At 36.2% G+C, this 18015-nt stretch overlaps 4 protein-coding genes across 10 annotated transcripts in view; 1 reads left to right on the top strand and 3 right to left on the bottom strand.

Moving 5' to 3' along the window:
- LOC110835472 (uncharacterized) overlaps nt 1-3251 on the bottom strand; it is a 37406-nt gene extending 34155 nt beyond the window's left edge. Inside the window, exon 1 of one of the 2 annotated variants that reach the window (XM_022075707.2) lies at nt 3171-3251. The gene's annotated coding sequence lies outside the window, so the exon portion shown is untranslated. Of the gene's footprint in view, nt 1-2723; nt 2788-3170 lie in introns of those variants that run through there. The other variant, XM_022075708.2, reaches the window with a different exon arrangement.
- Nucleotides 1-3287, bottom strand: part of LOC110835466 (uncharacterized) — a 224769-nt gene extending 221482 nt beyond the window's left edge. Inside the window, exon 1 of the mRNA XM_087355324.1 lies at nt 3171-3287. The gene's annotated coding sequence lies outside the window, so the exon portion shown is untranslated. The remainder of the gene's footprint in view (nt 1-3170) is intronic.
- A 948-nt stretch (nt 3288-4235) lies between these two features.
- Nucleotides 4236-8106, top strand: LOC110835463 (uncharacterized). Of its 2 annotated transcripts, none has more exons than XM_087354956.1 (3): nt 4236-4333; nt 5048-5323; nt 6327-8106. In XM_087354956.1, exons 1-3 carry the CDS (start codon nt 4328-4330, stop codon nt 6783-6785), a joined length of 741 nt encoding a protein of 246 aa, XP_087211082.1. In that variant the 5' UTR covers nt 4236-4327; the 3' UTR covers nt 6786-8106. The 2 variants fall into 2 exon arrangements, with proteins under 2 accessions (XP_087211082.1, XP_087211081.1); XM_087354955.1 differs by having other exon boundaries at nt 4237-4333; nt 6324-8106.
- Nucleotides 8107-8589: 483 nt separating this feature from the next.
- The window catches only part of LOC110835461 (putative ATP-dependent RNA helicase DHX35), a 28829-nt gene continuing 19403 nt past the window's right edge, over nt 8590-18015 (bottom strand). For 4 of the 5 annotated variants that reach the window (XM_022075690.2, XM_022075691.2, XM_022075689.2 and 1 more), the window contains 10 exons: nt 15690-15872; nt 15449-15589; nt 14356-14518; nt 13334-13492; nt 12955-13101; nt 12079-12220; nt 11343-11629; nt 10642-10950; nt 9847-10000; nt 8590-9645 (listed from right to left, as the gene is read on the bottom strand). In XM_022075690.2, coding sequence (XP_021931382.2) covers nt 9513-9645; nt 9847-10000; nt 10642-10950; nt 11343-11629; nt 12079-12220; nt 12955-13101; nt 13334-13492; nt 14356-14518; nt 15449-15589; nt 15690-15872 — 1818 coding nt within the window. In that variant the 3' untranslated portion in view covers nt 8590-9512. Of the gene's footprint in view, nt 9646-9846; nt 10001-10641; nt 10951-11342; nt 11630-12078; nt 12221-12954; nt 13102-13333; nt 13493-14355; nt 14519-15448; nt 15590-15689; nt 15873-16481; nt 16502-18015 lie in introns of those variants that run through there. The other variant, XM_022075692.2, reaches the window with a different exon arrangement.

Raw genomic sequence — 18015 nt, 5'->3', positions numbered from 1 at the left:
CTCACTATAATTCATCACGAAGAGCAAATTTGAATCAAATTGAAAGAAAATCCTTACAACAGAATCAGCGTTCAATGAGAAGTACATGTCAGCGATATAAAGGCACTCTTAAAATCCTTTTAAGAAGGGAATATGATAAACCTCGTATTTACCATAAGAATGCCATTAAATTCATAAAATTTGTTTGATACTTACAGCCGCAGAACTTCATTCCCAAGGGGGGAGCACAAAACAAATTCTTAGAAGTAAATTCTTTATATATTATGAGCAATTATACGACAAGAAACTTGTAAGATACAACCTCAGAGTTTGACATCGTCACAATGTCTCTGTTATTTCACATATAAAAAAATTCTTTATATGAAATCTGTGGGTATGTTTACTAGCTAACTCTGATTTAAATTCCATATTTGTAGCTGAAATGGCCATCTCGTTATTAGTAAAATACAGATATCATGTAACCACCAATTAGTATAGGCTTCAAGATGACTGTAAAAAGTTGAAACATGTCGCCTTCACATATGATTATGAATGAAGATGCATAGACGGGAAGGATAAACCCTATCAAACGTAAAGCAATTTAGTAAATTGAATGAGAATCAGGGCTTATACGGATTACCAATGGCTTCTTCATTAGACTGGTTTCAATCCGAACATAGTTGTTTAAAATTCACATGCAAACGAAAGAAACATCGATCATGTAACGCGTGTTGCTATGTCAGCACAGCAATTACAGCCTACACAACGGCAGTTTCAGGCAACACGCTACATAAATTAACAATAGACTGGCATCAGCGGTAACTTGCCTCATACCAAAATGTACTTATGTATTCTACTGCTAAAACTACGACTAACCTTATGACAATTGTGATATTCCGATAGCCGTAGCCGATTGGATAAATGAGGCAAATAGATGCGGGTGAAGGTCGAAAGGAGCACAGAAACAAAAGAAACTTCCATGTGACCTGCGTCGATAATTCAACTTAGAAATAAATGTCTTGTGCAATTATACGTCAGTCTCGTTGCGACAGGAATCGGACCTCATAAATTTTTACTCGAAGAAAGATTCCAAAGGAAGGTGAAACATATTTAAACTCTAATTAATAAAATCTTCTAGGGCTATCAGCCGTGTTAGATGGTGATTAATCGCCGACTTTATTAATGAAAGCAGCCGTGAAAGCTTCACATAATATATTTAAACTCTTTCAGAATCCGACGGAAAATTTCAGGTGTAAAAATGCCTCTAAATGAGCCGAGGTTCTCACGGTGGTGAAGATTTTAATGGTGATCTGGGTAGTGACACTGTGTGTGAAACTGCCCACTACATCTTCACCCTGAAGGTGGAAAGGATGCGTTCCTTCCAAACGATGGTAACCACCTACAAGACCACATTGTATCAAAAACCCCAAAATACCACATCAACATACCTCTAAACAAAAAAATGTTATATAAAATTAGGTAAAGTTGCCTATGATTACGTTACTCCGCGATTTATGTAAATCATTTATCATGTCTCTACAAACCTTGGAGCAAAGCAGCCTCAGGGTGTCCCCCGATTTAATTAAATAAAATTTACAAGACAAAAAATGTCTTATCGCGATTACCAGTTTTATAATTGACTTTCAATAATAAATTTACAGGAAATTTGAGCTGCCACTTCATTGTTAAACATAAAATAACTCAAAAAGCCCACTAAAGACACTAAACAGCTCATAGACGAGCAGACAAACAGAAATGCTGTCTCTGTAAACTTACGTTTTGTATTTGGCAAAAATTTGTATCGTACTGATCAATTTGTTTCAAAGTAGATCGTGTGTATTTCTCCTACGCTGTGCCGATGAGAAATAGGGCATCTTACAGACTCACTGAAGTCAAACCATAGCAGACTGCAGTTATATATATATATATTACATATATTAACTTCATACCTGGGTCAAACAATCCCAAGACTCTAAAATTTATCCATTTGAATGCTAAAATCAGGATCTGTTACTGGATTCACAGGTTATTTATCGATAATTTGAATCGGATCGTACGAGCGAAGTGAGTGCCATGTATCAAAGTCGCGAGAGAAAGGAAAAGCTGTGGGTATTTACATCGACAAATGAAGAAAAACTGTTTTCGTAGTCAGCATAACCCCGCCGACATCTGAAAAGTGTACACCGAGAATTGGGACATAACCTGCAAAATATAGTTTAAGAGAAAAATGCAGTAAGTACATGAGCTTCTCTTTAGTAGCACGTGTAAAGTCGTTCGTTGGCAGTGCAGTCAGTGTTAGCATCATGAACACTGTACACTGAGTCACGACTAACAACGTACAAGTCTATTTTGGAATTAGTCATTCTAGAATTTCTGCAGTCTCCTCATATATTTTTCATGATAAAGCGTGTCGTACAATCCCGTGTTCCTTCGTGCATAACACACGTTTAATTAACGTTCCCCTTTAAACATCTTCTACATACGAGGCAGCTCTGCTCTGCCCTCTCAACGGAGGTACCTATTAAACCAACGCCTTAGTTTCACAAGTACGACACACAGACTTAAGATAAAATTCTGCCTAGCCTAACGATCAACAGAACCAATTTACGTCTTTCTCAAATTATTTTATCTCTGCGATAGAAATTTTCAATTCATCTACCCATTAAATTATGTTGTCACAATTGTCAAATGTTCAGTTCCTTACAGGCAATAGTTTCGTACGATGAATAGACATTGAACATTACCTCGTGTCTAGCTCGTTTATTTCTTGGAAGTTCCCCAAGCGTTCTCAACTTGCGCACGACAAAGTGTTTGTCTTATGCGTATTGAATACCTTAGTATAAGACCGTGAAGCCAAAAAGAAGACAAAAAAATTACGTAACGTGCATCCCCAACCTTACAGCAAAAAATGCACCAAGTTTACTGTAAGTACATCCCACAGGATACACTGACCTATATAAATTATACCACACCGACACACACAAATTATTTAATTATTATGACACAATGATTATACCAATTCTAAAGCAACGTTTCGGTCGAAGTACACCATCTTCAGGTTCTTTACAAAACCTAGGCTGTGTGAAGCAGAGTAGTGGCATTTTATCATGAAGTGTTATGTATTGTGTGTGTAATATATATGGACGTCATTCAATTAAAACATACATGAAAAGTTGTTGCATTCTACTTACATAGCCCTCCTATTACGACGATCAGGTTCACAGAACACACAACCTTGAACAACACAACAACTCACTTCACTGTTCCGCCTGTGACAACGCCCACAGGCCACACAAGTTCAACTGAAGCCTCAGGGTAGACAGCTAAACAGTACTAAATAGTCCCAACAAAATCATGTGTGCTCACCGCATTTTTAATATAAAATTTTCCTATCTTACATGCACCCATGATGAGACGAGGCAAGATGGACCCGGTAATTTTTAATTTACGTATGTTTAACTGAATGACTTTGTATATTTCAGACACACATAAGAAAGAGTTACATTACACAACATTTAATGATAAGATAATAATCGTATGTTTCATATATTGATTTATTCTTTTTATTATCCGAAGACGATTTATTCTGACCAAAACATGTCGCTTTTGAATCGTTATAACCATTGTCACAAGAATTAAAGTATTTTTGTGTAATTGACATGACGAACTCCGGAAAATGTCACCGAATTTGCAATTTTTATAAGCTTCGTCGGATTTACGAGGTACTAACGTTACGTTAATTTGTCATGATATTTAACGCTAAAAATTAATGCCACGGGTATAAGTTAGATAGTTTCTTCAGAGGTAGAGACGGATATCTACAGACATTAGATGCCTTTCCAGTTTAATGTCAACTTTTATACGTAAATAAATAAAATAACTGTTGGATGTGAATACCACCAGTATCCATTATTTAATTTACAATGCTCTGTATTACTATTACTTACATTTCGCCATTGATCGTATTTCACAGAAAATAAAGTAACTTCTCAACTACATTATAACGTATCATACTCTCTAAAGGTGTAATGTGTATAATTACCAAATTTACTTCCCAATGAACATCACAGCAAAAGAAAAATTCGCCAAATTACTGATGTAAGCCACGTAGTAGGCCGATGAACACTGTCACCAATACATGTGAATCACAACCGATAGCTGTGTCACAAAACACATACAATGGGCAGTGTGACGTAATATTATGGGGCCAATGTCAAAACTATGATGGCCAAGAGTTTCTATTGCGTATAAAAGTGCCAGAAGTAACACTCCAAGGCATCAGTACATTTTGGTATCATCCTCAAGTAACTTCAGTTGGTGAACATCGAAACAACTGCATCATACAACCATGAAGGTAAGAAAATCACAGGACTGACGACAGTAGTTCAGTAATGTAACATACAGGAATTTTTATTCGTATGTTAAAAAACGAATAAGTGAGATAAACAAAACAAAGAGCTTATTCCGAAAAATATATAAGCATTTTACACGTTGTTTAAATGAAGTGATAGAAAGTTAGGCAACACATCATACACTAAAAGTGACAAATTCGAGAATTTCAAAATTGCAACTGAATATTATGATAATATATCATATTGTACTTCATACGTAATAAATAAAGAAATAACGTAATCCCCTATGTAGCTCATTCACAATTGGCATTACGTAGAAATCAAACAGAAGTATGCATACAGATAAATGTAGCCTATGCTTAATTAATAACGCAGATTTCTTTGGAATTGTTTCTAAATGCTACATCTTAACAAAAAATTTCCACCTTAAATAACGTGTGTAAATCATATAAAGCACCCAAATCATTTACAAGCTAACTAAACAAATGTATTTAAACACTGTCTTCGGACGTTATACAGAACGATGGAAGACCCATAACGAGACTAGTGTTGAAAACACTTATTCAGCTATGCACGTAGCACAACTGAACCCATTATATTCAATCATTCCTTGGGCATGCTGGTCTTCAAACTAGTTCTACGCAAAATTAGTTTACGGATTGACAAGTAATAGTCCAAAGCAGACACGCGGCATTCAAAGCCTAATCTTCGTACAGGTAATGAGCGTCACATCAGCCATTCTCCTGGCCGTGGTTCTTGTCTCGGCTGAACCAGAACCACCGCGGTTCCGCGGAGGTTCCTACGGCGCCCCTTCAGAAGTCGAGGAAGCACCGTACGCACCGTCCGGGTGGCGCCCGTCAGGACGTCAGTTCCTGTTACCCATTCGACAGACCTACTACGCCCCACCGGCAGCTTATGGAACGCCAACCACCGAGCAGGCGACCACCACCACAGAGCAGCCAACTACCACTGAAGTTCCCGACACAACCGAGGTGAGGCAGGGACTCTGGTCATATTCTGGGTTTCTCTTCCTACTATCTCGTGGCCAGATCACAGACTCCATCAACTCAGGATCCTGGTTTGACAGTCCATCGACCCATAAGCACAATGCCAAAAGTATAGGACATACGGGTAAAACTCCGAACTCCAATCTCGACCTAGGTACTTGGTTAGTTGCAACAAGTACTTCGGTGAGGGGCCCGCTAGGCCGAATCAGCGGCCGGCCGGCTGGGAAGTATCCAGAATAGTCTACGTACAGTACGTCATATTAAGAATTAGACATTTTGTTAAAAGGCAGCTTTCATAGTATGAAAGGATGAGCAGAAAGTAAAACGTATTTATGAACACGTTCTCTCTAGCCAGCGCAATCACGCTATGAAAGTAATACAAGAGCGTTGTTATGAATACGTAACAGGATATCAGCATGAATTCTACACACAGTAATAACACAGTTTCAATTTCTAGCTTAATTTCGCGTAACTTAACATACGTAGACCTTCAGGCGGCAGGGTAATGCTGCTACAAATATTCATTTTTTTAGGATTCAAGTAACGTTTCAAAAGCACAATTTCGCGTGTTACAAGATAGATTCAATTGTCTAAATTTACGTCTTCAACAAGTGAAAAATGTCAACCATTACTTCACAAACAATTACTTAAGCGTATAAACGTGATCATATATACTTTCTAGTTCGTTCGCAAGACCTGCAAACCGTTTTAGTAATGCCATCGGTAATTCAAGCTCATAGTACACGGTATAAATTATAAATGGCTGATGAGGAAGGTTGTAGTAAGTCCAGCGGACTATTTTGCATTCCGTACCAAACTCTCGACTGTGGAATGATGCCAGCAGGAGAAACCGTGCCTGGGAACGTGTTCTGGCGCTACCCCCACTTGGTTGTGCCATGTCCTCATCTCTTTCTCTCTCTTTTCCCGTTCAAATGTATTCGAAAATTCCAGCGTTATCATAATATGTCGTAACTGCTTTCGGCAGCAGGCGTTAACGCCCGAGTTTGCTGATGGCAATGGTGCCGACCCTAGCAGGACCTTCAGGGAGCGAGATGGCCAAAGTAGCGGTGCCTACCACATCCTGCTCCCTGATGGACGTCTTCAGCGAGTCATCTTCACGACATCTCCCAACCAGCCCAGCGGTGCCTTGGCAGCGAATGGTAACCCCAGCGGTGCCTTCCCAGCGTATGGTAACACCAGTGGTACCTTGCCAGCGAATGGTAACCCCAGCAGTGCCTTCCCAACGAATGGTAACCCCAGCAGTGCCTTCCCAACGAATGGTAACCCCAGCAGTGCCTTCCCAACGAATGGTAACCCCAGGGGTGCCTTCCCAGCGTATGGTGCCCCTTCTCAAGGTTATGTAGCTCAAGTCCAATATCAGGACGTAGAGCCCATCCAGTCCCCAATCTACGCATTTAGTTCCCCTATCATTAGAATATTCAAATAAATTCGCCGTTGACAACTACATGTAACGTTTGCAAATACATTCTAATTAGTCGTCATGAATCACTGAAAGGGAAAACTAATATAATTCTATGAAACAAACTTCAGACAATTATAAGTTATTAAAATTATTATTATTTTAAGCTGGAATGTATCTAAATATCCAGACCATGCTGTAGGTGATAATTATTATTGCACCTGTTATAATTGGCAGAATTTTATTACGTATATTAAAATTCTGCCACGGAACAGCCAATAAATGCAACACAACTTTTTTCCACTGAGGAATTTCTAGCCGAATGTTTACGAAATTGTCCTCGGTGGTATTTCAGGCAGATAATCATCTGGATGAATATTCCTATGATGAATGAAGTGTTCTTGATACTCTTTAGTTAATAGAACTACTCTCTACGTAGCTCTATGATTAATATTAATTAAATTACATCCATCCATATATATATATATATATATATATATATATAAAGAAATAAATCTATGTTTGTGGGGTTATGTCCCCAAATTTGTAAAGCAAACCCAAAAATGCACTTGACTTACTTATGAAAAGAAGAACTGTGGTATATCATTTCTTATTTAGACTTGCTTAAAATTAAAAACCCTCTCAGTTCTTGAAGACTAATAACAAGAAATTTAAATGGCTAACGGTATTTGCAAACTGTCCGCTTGTTGATGTTTTATCATATGATGACGTGCACCTGGAAATAGGATAATAGTTAAATATTACATTTGTTATTAATGATCCCAACATTTCAATCTAACACTTGTAATCCTGTTTTCAATATTGTAACTTGTGAAAAATGAATATATAACTTCACGAAAGAACCAAAATAAACGATGTAAATCAAATCTATCTTGATAATAAATATTGCATTTCAACAACAAAAACAACAGCGTGCATCAACATTTGTGTAATCACTAATAATGAGCAAGTTGGCATTTGTGGTGGTAACAGATTTACTCATCACGTAAAATCTCGGAAAGCTAACATTTTAACCAGTCTGTTTATCAATTTAAATTTGAATTTGTTTTTGGACACTCTGAACAGAATCTCCTGTACGTAAAACCAAAATGCGTAGTTTGTAACTCTTGTACGATCAAGATACCTATTCTGTAAACTTCTCAAAAACAGGTCAAAATGTTACTTGCTTTCCTACTAACATAATACCAAGATATACAAATTGTAAATAATTATTATAAATCATCCTGAAGTTGTAGAGCATTATTCACAATGTCCAGTAAATTCTATACACACCCCCATCCCATTATTCATACTCGACTGCAGCAATAAAGATTAGTGGAGGGACAAATATGCTGGATTACTTGTTAATTAATGATTAACTCAAACCTTTAAAAGCAACTGTTGCTCTCAAAATCCTACTCCTTCTCAATTACTTTTTAAACATCTCCACCCACTTCTCTGATCTCCACGGATTAGGCTCAAGCACCACAGCCATCCTCTGAATGGTCTCCGAGTACATCTGTAGCCTATTAATTAGTAACAAAGTTCATCATGTAAATTCCATTCAGATGAGTTAACCATTATTCCCTGTAATATATTCAATTCTCTAAATAAATATTCAGTTTCTTCAATATGTACATTTTTCCTTTTACTTTCGTATAATATGGTATGTACCTCGACACATTAAGGGGTTCTGCGTGCGTTACGTATATACAGGATGGGTGGGAAGTAAGTAGGCATTGATAAATGGTTATAACCTCAATATTTCCAATGAAAAGTATTATTTAATGCCTACTTACTTCCCACCCACCCTGTACATCCTATATTTAAATCACAGAGACTACATATTTAATGATCTGAAGACTACATAAATACATTTTAATTGTTCCATTAAAAGACTGTATCAGCAATAAATGAATATTAGTCTGTGAGATATATAAAATCACAAACAGAACATTCGGTAAACACATCTTCCATTAAGACACTCACATTTTTAATATCATATCATAAGTCTAACCACATTACAAATGACAACTTATCATTAACGAACCTGGGTCTCCCAACCGCTGATCTGGTTCCACCTGTCCTTACATGATAATAATCATAATTCATTTTTCATTCATTATTGACAAATTGCAAGTTTTCATTGAAGTCCAACAACAATAATGGGAACCTATATGCATGTATGTGTGTGGAAGTAACTGCATGGGAATCCCTACATGGGGAATCCCCAACTGCTGTACAACCATGTAGAGGAAATCCCCTGTGATGTAATCAGGCTCCAGGAACCTTCCCCACACAAATGATGCTGACCAACAATCCTGGCATCAGCACTGTATGTGTGTTTGATCCCTCGGCTTTCACCACTGGTCAGTGCGAGTACTTGCTTGCATCTTCTCAAATACGCATCAGAAAATATTCAACAAATTTAAGATATATAAATTATTTTTAAATCTCACTTACCTTATTTTGTTCTCAGCAACTCAAATACAACATGCCTCTTTGACAAGCACGCGAACGAAGACGTTGCGTGTTGATCTTAAATCCCTGTGCATTTGTGGAGGCCTGTTAGGCATTTGAAAAGAAAAGAACAAAGAAAGAAAGGAAAGAAAGGAAAGAAATGTGATACAGCATAATATGAACAGTATAAATAAATTAAATTCTTTTCAGGTTCACAATGCATTTTTTGTATGATTACTACAATGAATATCACGAAGAGTCATAACTCATGAATAAGGTTCAGAATTTTCTGCATCATAGAGAATAGTCTTTGTCAACGACTTTCTCATAGAAGTGTGATGCCAGTTCTTCCAGCCAAGATGGATTCACCACAGTCAACTCCTTCATGTACACTCGGTTCGTATGCAGGATCTCACAGAACAACAGCCTGCAAAACAACATTTGTAACAAATAAGAAAAAAAATATTCTAGCTGATGAAAGTAACAACACAATGTACTCCCAAGCTGATATTATTATCAAAATGACAAAATTTCCCAGATTAAGTAAATCGACCAAACTGTTATATGTCTTACAATTTAAAAATCAATTGTAATTTACAAATGGAACACTTCTAAAACCATTACGTACCACTTAGGTTGTTCCAGTGTGTACAGTACAGATGTGGGATGAATGTAGAGTTCCTGGTCACCTCTCACAGTCCTATACACACCCGAGTAATGAAGGTAGGCTGCATTTGGGAAGAGGCCGGCTGTAATGCACCGGCACACCTTCTCTGTGTCACCTAGTACAATAACTTTCAAGTTGGTTACTTCAAATGTAGACTGAAAACTGAGTGTAAGTAGAGCTCTCAAATAAAAACCAAAAACAATGTTCAAAGAAATTTCACATGAAATAGGAAAACCCCAAACAATGAAAAGAGTGCACAACATTTCTTTATGCTCTTTCACACTGTTCATGGTTGTTAAAGAGATAAAAAGAAATACCATAGTCTGAATGTACTTTCAACTCTTTAACCATTAAAATTCAATGACAACTATATGCACCACCTCCATTAAAATTCTGTAACTCTACATTTTCCCACTAAGTGTATTTACGGGGTTTGTACGATTCTCAGAATAAGCCCTGATTATTTTCCTCAAGAGAATTAATTTATCTTTGTAATGGAAAAGTGATGTGTTTTGTCTGAACTAGAAACTGAATTTTTACATATTACTTAGATAAACTTAAAGCCCAAAAAGGTAATGCAATTATCATAAAATGTACTTTTCAAATTACACATACAATGCACTATATTTCAGATGCTGATGACTCGATTTTCTTGCATGACCATAATGAAAAGATGTGCCTATAATATGATCACTATGTAACAGTTACTAATCCAAATCTAATTACAAAACCCAACCACAACAGAATTATAAATACCTTCACATGAAATGATCGGAACATTAAATCGTTTTAAGAGCTGCGACATTTGTATTCGTATCTCCTGGGCCCTTTGCAGTCCCTTGTAATTCAAGAAGTATTTCTTGCACCAGTCTTGAGACATGCCATGTTTCACGTAAGAAACATACACATTAAGCAGGGTCAAAAGATCACCTTCTCTGACCTCAAATCTGTGTTTTGCAATGCGTGCTTTTACAATATTTTGCCCGCTACTTGGCTTCGTGAACACATTTTGTACTTGCAGCATCGCTATGATAGACAGAATTTCTGCTGAGCAACCAAACTCACCTGAAATAAATGTACATAATTAATGTGTCAGTTTCTGGTCTTTTAAATGTCATATAACAAAGTAAAGGGTTTATTTTACTTTAAACATTTCTGTTGTTTCTCCAACCAATCTGTCTTCTACCTGTACACAAAGATCAGCTAACCTGCTCAGGTGAAATTTTTGTTTTTCTTAATATACTCCGACTCCAGTGTTGGTTTTGAATATGTATCTCACATATACATTTACCAAAACACAGATTCACATATATTCCACAAATTCAAAAGTTTGTCAGATGAATTAGTCCTATTGGACTACTTCATTTTTGGGGAAGAAATATTAAATTACTGTCAGAGTAAAGAGTTTTAATATTTGTTTCCAGCAAAATATTAATTTCATCAGACAAGTCACTTACCAGAAATCAAAAGAGCCTTCGAATATAAAGAACTGAGCGGAAATTCTGCCATATTAATTCCTAATGGTTTGGTGAGTTGACCTTCATAATCAATAGCTCCTAGTGCATACAGCAGTCCTAGAGCTGAATGCAGGTTCCTGGCTGGGGGTGGTGATGGAAAATTAAACCTCAAAACATTATCAATACCAAGAGCCTTTAACTGCAACATAGCCATAGCAAGCTCGGTTCGCTGCATTTCTGGAGGTGTCACTGCACTTAAGGCATTAAAATCTGCTTCAGAGTATAATCTGGCAACAACACACAAAAAAAATGGTTTTATCCAAGGAACTGCAAGTTTAAATCTTCATAAACATATATGTGTGTTAAAATTCAATTTTTAAACTAAACTGCATGGAACTGTGTTAAAAAATTTGTAAGTTATACAGTCACATAAAAATACTAAACTTAAATAAGTATAATGACATCTTTTAGCCATTTTATTATTCCTGAAAATACAAAGTAATCTTATACTGAAACCTAATTTGAACTCTGACACTTCAAACCTAATTCAGTAATTTCCTACAGCAGCAGAGCATACAAGATACAACCACATCCAAAAATCAGAAATTTTAATCATGATGGACATTGAGAACAACTAATATGATAGGCATTAAAAATTATTAGTGATATTTTGCTCCGTACTTAAATCCACCATTCTTGGGTTAGAGTGTTTTGAGACTTGCTGATTTATTTTTACCTGTATGCCTTCCCTGAACGTACCCTTCCAGCTCGGCCTGCTCTCTGGTCTGCAGATGCTTGAGACACTGGAACCACCACCAGAGAATCAGTGTGAGTTTCAGGATTGAACCACCGCAGCTTCACAAACCCACAATCAATCACTGTAAGACAATTAGGAAATATTATATCCTTTGTTCTGAAAGCTGTCAACAGTTAATCACATAAAATTTATGTGTGCTACAATGGAAGGAACATTAAATAGCTTTTACTTAGAAGCTTAACAGATTAAAAATCAAATGTAGTAAGTAGGAATTCTAAAACTTATCCATTTTGAAAAGAACACTCAATTGAAACTACACAATTTACCTAGTACACTAGCTCTGCATTTTACAAAGTTTAATTATTATATTTCCATGTTAACAAAACTGAAAAATTAACATTTCTTTTCTGTATACATAATGAATGCTACAAGACCAAGCCGATCTGTGTAATAGCACATCTCAGTCTGCCTCACAATTTCAGCCTCATTTGTTGATTCCTGGAAACCGTGATAGATTTAATTTTTAAAATAATTGATGTTCATTATAATAAATAAAAATACATATTCCAATCTGAGATTTGATATTCTCCTATTGGCAAAGACAACGACTGTAGTCACGGTGATGTTATGTGGTCTTGTGGGCGGTTACTAACATTTCAGAGGAAAGTATTACCTCCAATTTCACTACACTTTGAAGACCACACAGCATCAGACCATGCCTGGGTCTTGCTGTACCAAGTAACACACAAGATTACAAAGATGATATCTGTCTATAGAATAAATGTAAGTTTACATAACCCAGTTACACCATCGATATTAAAAAAATATTTAATTTTAATGCAATCAAATTATTACCATACACAATTCCAGGGATTGTTACTGATGTTTCCGCAATATTTGTGGCTATAACTATCTTCCGCAGTCCTCGAGGTGTAGAACGGAAAACTTTCAACTGCTCTGCATTTGGTAGAGAACCATACATTGGCAGAATAAGAAGCTTCACTAAAATATAAAACAATCCATGTATCTTACAAGCAACATGTTGTTCCCAGCCTTTTGATCATTTACACTGCTTATAATTCAAATTCCAAACACTCATGTAAATAAATTTTCTGTGCAACATCAGAGATAAGCTACATATGTCGGCTTCTATGTCACCAATCATCAAAAAGTGTTACTTCATTGCACATAGTTGAATATCATAATGGTGCATGTGATTATAAATGCAACTTACAATTGGCGTTATCATCAACTATTTGTTCCTTTAGTAGACTAACAGCTCTGTCTACTTCTTCTTGTCCAGTAAGAAAAGCCAACACATCTCCAGACGGTTCATGTTCATGGATTACTGTAACTGTATCAACTACACCTTTCACATAATCAGGCATGGGTTCTGAAATGGAAAACCCATGCATGATCAAATCATATATGTTACAAAGTGTTTCATGTTCTTGAGATCTGAGATTCTCATGGTGGTGAAGATGATGATGCTGTTCTGGGTTGTGACACTGTAAACTTGTAGATAGATACCAACATTTCAGAGAAACATACTGTCTCAATCTTCAGAGCTACCTATGAGTCTTACAGTGTCACAACTCAGAAGAAAAATATTGTGATGTGTCGCCGTGAGTGCCGCGGACTCGCACTGGAGGGGAGGAGCTGCCTGGTCTGGATCTTTCAACAACTTGGAGGGGGGGGGATTATAAACAAAGTCGCATTCCTGGGCGCTGCCAAGTTGAAAAACAGCAAGTTGTGTGTGAGCCGGAGGGCACAGCGGCAGCAAGACAGCGAAGTGTTGAGCATGCGAAAAGTGTTTGTCGTATCAGATTCAAGGAAGAAGACTCCAAAAAGCAAGGGTTGACAATAAAGGGCATAAGAACCAACCTACGTCACAATATTGTAATTTCATGTTCAATTAAATACAACAAAACAGAAGGATTGTTGTTCAAACAATATCACAATATACTGTGAATGTGTCTAAAAATAATTCAACAACTTTTCATGCACTATATGCTTTAGTATTATAACTCCTACACTACAGAACATCCACCTTTATAAATACTTATATGTCTTGCTTTGGAAACAAATATTAAAGTACCATGATTGTCTTAATTTCTCTGTTCTAGTAGGTTACAGGTCTACAGAAATGATCCATTGGCTCCTTAATAAAACCTTGTCTATCAGACATACAGTAAGAAATGCATACAATAACTTGTTAAAACAAAGATAACTTTTGCAAAATGGTTTATATGATACCTTTCACATAATGTATGTCCACAGGATACAATCTCCCTTCCACACTCATGATAACAGCAGTGTCCTTGGTTGTATCTTTACTTGTATTATTATTAAAGAAGTTGTATAAATGTTCAGCATCTACAGTTGCTGATGCAACTACGAGCTTCAGATTTTTCTGTTTCTGCAATGAATCAGAATATATAAATTAAATTTAAATATTTCAATATGCGTCATAAAACATTCACCCCTACAAATAGGCCACATCACAATCATAAAACATACAGCACAATCTGCAATCTTCTCAAATCCAATATTACGAAATACACAATCTCGGTACATTATTGCACAAAATGTTGTTAATTTTTTTAGTAAATCTGACAAACATGAATGATACGATGAACAAAATTCTTTCAAAACTGGTTTCAGTTTTCTATCCTGAATGAAATTTCCAAATGAGACACAGAAAATGATTGGATTTCTCTTTGTCTTATGGAAGGTTCTAAATTTAAGTTAGAGTATATCTCAGGAAAAACAACTTGGCATTAAAATTTTCCACAATACAGCCTTTAAACAACATAAATAATGAAGTGTGGCAGTCTAGCACAGGAAATGTCTGAAGGGCATTTACTAATCTAGACAGTTAATAAGTGATTACAACTTTTTATTACTTTATAATATACATCTTCCTAAACCCTGTTGTCTGACAAGTCCAAAATTAAATCATAATTTTTATCGCATCTGTTGAGACAGAACGGAAAGATGAATCTACTGACACTCTTCCTTAGAAAAGTAGATATTATAGGACGGTGATACAAATTTGACAAGGAATGTTCATTGTTTGCTACAAAAAAAGGAAAGTTGATTATTGCCACTTTTGCAAGTCACTTCATGGGATGGAATGTCTGTACATGTAGAGAAGAGTATCACCAAAAGACTGCCTAATATGAAACAGGTATGATGATTCACTGAAATGCTGTGATCAAAATTCCAAGTTGGATATCAACCCAACGTCTCCAATAACCTGGAGCTACTCAAAAGTGTCCATCCACATAAAACACTACAGAATTCTATAAACTGCTACAGTACCTGTGCTACTAAAAATGTAACTTACTCTTAATATTTTCTTGAGCAGACCCATCATAATATCAGTGTACAGCGTTCGCTCATGTACTTCATCAAGCATAATTACACAGTAATTCCTAAGCAGTGGATCAGCCATCATCTCTCTTAGCAAAATTCCCTCAGTCATGTACTGTAACAATCAAATTATTGTTATTAAATCAGGGAAAACATAAAAAATGCACACATATTTTTAAGTCGTACTCTTAATCGAAGAAGATAATAAACCTTACCTTTATCTTAGTGTGCACTGGATCAAAGCTGTCATCAAAGCGAATGCTGTAACCAACAGTTTGTCCCAACAGTGATCCCTTTTCCTCAGCAACCCTCATAGCCAAAGTAGTAGCTGCCACACGTCTCGGCTCTGTCACCCCTATAATTTTCCCATCATCGCCCCAACCAGCTTCCAACAAATACTGCAAACAAAGGAATAATAATCTTATTGCTCGATGCTTGATATCACATCAAAGCAAGAAACAGAATTAAATTCAGGTTAAAATCAAAGTTCCAAATCATGCTGATAGGTTTATTTTATATGAAAGGAATGACCTTGTTCTTCCAAAATAAATGTCCACCAAGCATTCTACCATATATTTTTGAAATGTTTTGGCAGACAAAAAAGGATTCTTCATCACAATGTGTCCTTACACATAGCACTTTTGGTAAAAAAACATATCACTGTTAGAACATCCACCACACTTAACTGACCTCACTCATGCAGCTTTTTCAATTTTTTCCTTTAAAACAAGTCAAATCAAAAAACTACATAGTGATATGATGACAATAATGTAACTTTCGGTAAATTATTTTCAGTGATGTCAGACATGCAGCCACAAAAACTGTGACATATGCAAACTGTTTTTAAAGAACCTAAATGAATTTACACCATCACAAACACTGCCAATTTCATAACATTTATTCATCATTTTAATTGAAACTACTTCATGAAAAAGGCAACACACTACACCATTCTAGAAGTTAGCATTTTCAGTCTACTACCCTAAGTACCTGGGTTCAATACTAACCATCACCAAATCTCATAACAAACTTAAAAATAAATGTCAGTACAACTGGTCACCTAAAGATAGCAGTATAGCCAACTCCTGAAATTTCATGTATATTCAATATAACTCATATGGTGGACAACGTCCAGTATATGCTGAATCGAGTCAAAAGGCCTGACTTTAAATAATCACAACAAATAAAATACAGAACACAATGTAACTTGGGTGAATGTACATTAAATGGTCTTGTAAATTATTTTTGTCATATGTCAGTCACAATTCACTCATAAACATAAAATGATCAAGTCCAAGAAGTTTTATAACACTAGTGGATCTAGTTATCGGATTCTTCGGGGTGCTTTAAGCATTTTCCAATGTTTAAAATATACTTTGCAAGAGTAAATATGACACCTGTATTAAAATTAAATATGGGACATTCAAAACTGTTTATTAATATGTGACAAAGTTGGAAGAGCTTAGCTTAACAATGATGGAGCAACATGAAAAATTCCCAGTTCTTTTGTTCAAAGATTTTGTGTACTGAAGTATGTGGCACTTCCACTGTTAGTACTTAACTGTTTGTCCCTCCACTTTGTGTCGAATTCATGTGAGTTACGGATAAACAGACTACTTACCAAAGTATGATCCCATACACATTGATGACAGAAGCTATCAACCAGTATTTCATGAAGCAGGGCTTGGCCACAATATTCAATAATCTTGAAGGTGGTTATCAACATTTTACAGGAATGTATTACCTTCATTTCAGAGTGAAGTGAGGATCAGGATGTGAAACATTAATAATGACAGAGAATTACCAATGGAGTACAGACAAAACGATGAGAGGGAAGTTGGTATATAGCTTATCACACGTGCAATTCCTGTCTTCTGTATATTTATTTTACCACTTATGACTCTCCGTAGATATTTAATTGTTACAAATATAATACAGACACATATCAACGTTAATTAGATTTTTACAATAACAGCCAATGTACATAACATTCAATTTCCTCTGGGGTTTTGTACACTCCAGTTTATTCAGTGTAAGCATTAAGCTTACCTATCACGTACCAACTTCAGTTAACACACACATTCAGCAAAATTCTGCTGAAATAACATATCCTACAGAAAAATCACAAAATTGCAGCCATAGGTATAGAATGAAATGAAGATATCCTATTAACGCTAATGACAACTGCATGCAGTTCATTAGCAAGAAAGATATCAGAAGTGCAATTAATAATATACATTTGAAGCAGTGATAATTGTATTTCTGAAGGAGGCTGACAAAATCAACCAGAACAAACTGTAAGTAATTTCAGATACATTATTAACACAAGTCAGATTCTCTGGCATGAGGACAAGAAATTGTTAGTCATCTCTTGAAATACATTCCCATAAAGTAACAACACGAAAAAGTAAATCTGTCCCACTCACCATGCCTACTCACTCTTAACCTTTGCATGGGATAGAGGGTGAGTGGTCAGCTTCATGCCCCCAGCTGCACTTTAACCCTGGGAAAGGACCCCGGCACACATTGAATAGGAGGCTG

This window comes from Zootermopsis nevadensis, unplaced genomic scaffold (assembly GCF_977971745.1).
Source record: "Zootermopsis nevadensis isolate Lab colony 2312 unplaced genomic scaffold, Znev_1.0 Znev_ptg000024l, whole genome shotgun sequence".
NCBI lineage: Eukaryota > Metazoa > Arthropoda > Insecta > Blattodea > Termopsidae > Zootermopsis > Zootermopsis nevadensis.
The sequence above is the reverse complement of the archived record's forward strand: the minus strand, read 5'-3'. Positions and strand labels throughout refer to the sequence as shown.